Here is a 5,433-nt window from a genome sequence, read left to right on the forward strand (position 1 = left end):
GGCCCCCCTTCCCCCACCCCAAGTACTTACCAGCTTGGACTGGCTGTAGCTCCCTGCTGCAGCCACCAGGGACTGTCTGAATCATCAAAGCTCTCTGCATCTTTGGCAAAGATTCGGAGAGCTTTGAATCGATTCGGACCTTTAAATTGGTCCTGATTTGATTTGCGTTTGGAGATTCGGCCACCGAATCAGGCCAAATCTCCTCTGAATTGAATCACCACCCGAAGCTTCTCACAGCCCTAGTAAGTATTGATACGTCCCTGCAAAATGGCTTGATTTTGTTGATTTAAGCATTTTCTAACTTCAGTGTCAGAACATTTTTTACTAGCTCTATTGATCCTTTCCCTTAAGAGAAGCTGTATCATCTCCTTGAACAGAAATTAAGCAGACAGAAGCATGTTTCTCTTGTATACCTGGATCCACATGAGTTTTATCAGCATAATGATGTCTTCACAATCTTAATTGATGTATTATGGTAGCAGAACTATGTAGTGTGTACCTAGCCAAAGGGACAGGAATGAGCAGTTGTAACATGAGGGAGGGCATATGAAAGCTTCTTAAAATTCAAACTTAATATAGGCTTTGTGAACCTAACTGAATTTCTCTGTTCCTTTCCAGTTTAGGTCTAATATCAGATTCTTTTCATATGTTCTTTGATTGTACTGCTCTGTTGGCTGGGTTAGCAGCTTCAGTTATTTCAAAGTGGAGATCAAATGATGCTTTCTCTTATGGGTAAGTAATTTAGACATAACAAGCCAAATGTTATACGTTACAGAAGTGGTATTTAAAAATAGTGTTGTGTTTCTGGAAGGCAAGTTCATGACATTTCTAAAATGTTTTCATTATTGTTAACAGACAAAAATCATGTAATGAAACCATGTATTCTGCATGGGCTTGCTTACTATAGCAGTTAGGTCAAGTTAGTTCATTTGTGTTATTCCATTCAAGGTAGCTTAGTTTAACTCAGATGAGGGAATTGCACTGTAAACTTGGGATATAAAAAGTGATTTGATTAGCAGATATTGGAGTAAACGCTTATTAGAAGCTATAGCTTTATCTGCCCTACCCAAAGCATTACTTTTTTGAAAGTATGCAGCATTCAACCTTCAAGCACCACTGTTTGCTGTGGGCCTTCTGCTTTGTGTGTAAAATACCATAAAATTGAAGCTGGAGGCATTTGCGTGTGGATGGGAGTTGAAGTTATGGACAAAATGTGAGTTATTCTTTGAACTAACAATGCAGAGAATAGATTGCAGGAACAGTGTGTTACTATTAGTTTTGTTTGCTAGCATTCATTCGTGTTGGCTAACAGTCCAAATGAAATCACTTTTCCATTCGTAATCAGTGCTTTTCATAAACTAGACTATATATACTTAACATACGTGTCATATACTCAATCAATCTGGTTTTGTTTTTCTGTTTTAAAATGTTAGGAATCCTACTGATACTTTCAAAATGCCAAGCATTTCAGTGATTAAGTGAAAGTTAATCTGGTTCTTTCTCTTTCTTCCCCCCTTGTGAAAACAATAATCCATATAAAACTTAATATTTTGAAAAGTGTTGCTTTGCCAGATCTAGATCTACCTGCATCATAATTGGGTTCTTCATTGGTCTTCATTGGGCACTGCAGACTCTGTCGAAGGCTGACTTTTGTAGGTGAAACTCAAATCTCAACTTCTGTTATCAGAGGGATTTTTTTTTAATTCATGCCCTGAGAACATGTTTCCTACAACCAGGAATAGCACAACAGATGTGCTCCCCAACTTTACCAATAATGGAACAAGTATTATAGTTTGTTTTTTAGAACTTCAGTGAATTTGCCACAGTTTACCTAGGGATATGTATCTTGTTATGACTATTTGGTTAACACCTAGCTACTCATGTGGCTTCTAGCTATGTGTAACTGACTGTCATTGATTTAGACTGGGGCAGGCAATTATTTGGGCCCATGGGCTACATAGGCAGTTCTGGAGAGCTGCTGCTGGCCGGTCAGCACTTTCACCACCCCACAACAGCCTGGACTCTGTGCACCCTGTGACTCCTTGCAGCCACAGCTAACAGTGCACAGCTACAGCCTCGGCTCATGGCAGGTCCCTTGGTGTCTAGACCAGACAGAACCTTCACATCCTGCTGCCCCCTGGGCATGCAGCAGGGCTAGGGTGGCTCCATAGCTGGGCTGCCTTCTCTAGGCAGTCCAGGTGGTGGTGGTGGCTCTGGCCCCAGCCCCGTGGTACTGGCAGGGACCTGTGTACACAGCCCCACCCTGTGCCTGCTCTGGACTCAGCCCAGTGGAGTGGACCAGTTCTAGACCAGCCAGAACCCACATGCACAGCCCCAACCCAGTCTGCCCTGCACCTGCTCCAGGCTTGCCTGCCCACACTAAGCAGTGGTAGCAGTGGCAACAGCAGTCATCCTTTCGCTGCTGCGGGGCCTTCTTGCTGGATCTGCCCAGAGCCTACACCCAGGCAGCCCTGCCGCTCCTCTCCACCACCGTCACTGCCACCTCCAGGCTGCCCAGCAGGGCAGCGATGGCTCCTCTGCACTGCCACAAGGCAGCCCAGGCAAGGGCTCTGGGTGGCTGCAGCAAGAAGGTCTCAGCAGCAGCAAAGGTGGGGCTGGTTTTCCCCCATGCCCGACAGCCACTTCTGCCTGGCCATTGCTGCTGCTGCTGCTGCTCAGCATGGGTAGGTGAGTCTGGAGAAGGTGCAGGGTGGGCTGGGGTTGGGACTGTGCATATGGGTCCCCACCAGTGCCATGGGGCTGGCACCAGTGGCAGCCAGAAGGAGCTGCTGCCTTGGCTGCTTAGAAAGGCAGTCCAGCTGTGGAGCTGCCCCAGCCCTGCTGTGTGCCCAAGGGGGCAGCAGGATGCACCATGGGCCAGACAGTGCCTGAGCCAGGCAGGACCAAGGGACCTGCTGTGGGCTGGATAAAGTCCCTCCATGTGCCGGATTCAGCCTGCAGGCCATATTTTGCCTGCCGCTGATTTGGACTATTAGGGAAAAAAAGTGTCTGTCTTATAGATCCAATATATGAAGCAAGAAAAGCAAGGTAAGCTGACATACAAATAAGTCTATTCACTTAGTATTTTCTTGTGTAGAAATTCTTTTACTCTTCATATGAATAGGAAACAGCAGTGAGAAAACCGTAAGTCAGTGTTTGGCACTATTTGCCTCAATTATGTTGACACTAGATAAGTACTTCTGTGTTTTCAGTATCTAAATAGGAGTATTAATATCTAATACTGCTTGTCTGATTCTTCCAAGATATGTTCGAGCAGAAGTACTGGCTGGTTTTGTAAATGGTCTGTTCCTGATTTTCACAGCATTCTTCATTTTCTCTGAAGGGGTTGAGGTATGTTAGGACATCAATTGCAGTAAGTCAGTCTATTCTGAGAAATAAAGGTTGTTTTATAGACTTACTACTTTTGTATAGTACAGCACATTTAAGAGAATAGGGTTAGTTTAAGTTATTGTAATGGATTGTGAGTTTGTTCATGTTCATAGCCAGTTAAGCATGAGAGAAGTGAAAACCATGTGAAGTCAGCACTGGATGTAAACCAGCATTTTTTTCAGAGTATCTATATGACATTGAGCAGACAGTATAAAGAAGTATGTATTCGTTTCAGACCTAACTCATCACTACAGAAGAAATATACATAATATTTTATTGTTCTTCCCTATACTTCTTACCTTTTGTGATTGAGACTTTTTTAAAGCTTTCGAAGTTCATTTGTAAGCCACAGCTTATTGATTTACTAATTTATCTTTTGGAAGATTGTTTTTATGTCACAATACTTCTGCATCTAGTCAGTTAGAAAATGGACAGTATATTGCCTCCTTTTAACAGTGTGATAAGAGTATAAATGGTGTTCTAAACTTGCTTCTTTTTTAGAGAGCATTGGAGCCTCCTGATGTTCATCATGAAAGACTTCTCCCTGTGTCTATACTTGGATTCATTGTAAATCTCATAGGAATATTTGTTTTTCATCATGGAGGTCATGGGCATTCACATGACTCTGGTATGATGCTTGTAATACTCTCTCTCTCTTTGTTTTTCCCTTCCTTGGTAGTTTGTGTTCAGGTCCCTTTCTGTCCTCCAGCCAGAGCTTGGTTGTTTAACGCTTTGTGTTTTTTGGGCCAAGTCTGTATTATTCCCTTTTAACCCAGGGGCTATTGCTGACAAAATAAGTCCTCTCCATTCCACCTGATGCATAGCAGAGACTGGTAGACGAGACAGCATGGAAGCAGTCTTGATTATGCACCTGAGGGCTGTACTCAGGCTATACCTTAGTAAAGCCTGAGAGTAGCACTGAAAGGGGCACTTGGGTGTATTCCCAAGTCACCTGCTGTTCACACACCAGAGACCAGTAGTTAGACTGGGATGGGCAAAATACAGCTCATGGGCCAGATTCAGCCCACCAACTGATTGCATCCAGCCTACAGGCAAAGAGTGGGGAGGGAGTCCTGCCAGTTGATTGGATCCAGCCTGCGGTTGCCCCTGTAGTGCTCTGTATGGGGCCGAGCACCACCCAGGGCACCCTGCACTGTGCTCCATTGCACATAGCTTACCAGTGGGGCTGCTGCTTGGGTCCCCTTGCCTTCAGTGGTGGTGCTTCCTTCTGCTTCTACTGTGCTGCTCCAGGCCAGGAGGAAGTTTCAGCTGGGTGGCTCCGGCTGCAGCTCCTGGCTGCTTTCCACCCACTCTGCCCACCTAGTGCGGGTAGTCAAGTGGGTGGAAGGCAGCTGGGAGCTTCAGCTGGATGAATCCTGCCGCAGCGTGCATGTACGGGCTCTGGCTCCAGCTCCTAGCTGCCTTCTGCACACTCATCCGCCATGCCAGGAGGGTGGAGTAGGTGGAAGGCAGCCAGGAGTTGGAGTCAGGTCTCCATGTACTGGGGCAGGAGCCACCAGGCTGAAGCTTCCTTCCAGTAGTGGTGCAGCAGGACATAGCCTACAGAATGGGGTGGGCCACCCAGGCCATGGCCCAACCAACTTTTAGCACGTTAATTTATCTAGCTGTGCAGTTAAAAAATAGTTATACAGTTTTAACTGGAATGACAGTTGCACATTTGTGGGTTATACAAATTAGTGTGCTATAAGTTGGTTGGGCCATGGCCGGGTGGCCCACCCCGTTCCATGGTCTGTGCGGCAGGAACAAGAGGAGCAGCTGCTGCTTGAGGTCAGGGGAGCTGAATGGCAGGTGCATTGGGATCAGCCAAAGCAGTTAGCTGTATGCACTGGCTGGGGCTGGACTGGTGGGTGTGAGCTAGAAGGCAGTGCAGCCTGTTCCAGGTGGTGCTTGGCCCCATGCAGAGCACCATGGGGAGAGCTGTGAATCACACTGCCCAAGTGAGTTATGCTACATGTGTCCCCTGCCCCCTCCTCACTCGCCTTATGGGGCCTAGTACCCAGGCAGCCAAACACCTTCCCCCCC

At 46.2% G+C, this 5,433-nt stretch overlaps 1 protein-coding gene across 1 annotated transcript in view; it reads left to right on the plus strand.

The window, feature by feature from the left end:
* The window catches only part of SLC30A7 (solute carrier family 30 member 7), a gene marked incomplete at its 5' end in the record, with an annotated part of 64,544 nt that overhangs the window by 14,409 nt on the left and 44,702 nt on the right, over positions 1 to 5,433 (plus strand). Inside the window, 3 exons of the mRNA XM_019528344.1 lie at positions 619 to 732; positions 3,264 to 3,351; positions 3,892 to 4,018. Of these exons, the coding sequence (XP_019383889.1) occupies positions 619 to 732; positions 3,264 to 3,351; positions 3,892 to 4,018 (329 nt within the window). The remainder of the gene's footprint in view (positions 1 to 618; positions 733 to 3,263; positions 3,352 to 3,891; positions 4,019 to 5,433) is intronic.

Source organism: Gavialis gangeticus, unplaced genomic scaffold (genome assembly GCF_001723915.1).
Source record: "Gavialis gangeticus isolate Ggan-Ray unplaced genomic scaffold, GavGan_comp1, whole genome shotgun sequence".
Taxonomy (NCBI): Eukaryota; Metazoa; Chordata; order Crocodylia; family Gavialidae; genus Gavialis; species Gavialis gangeticus.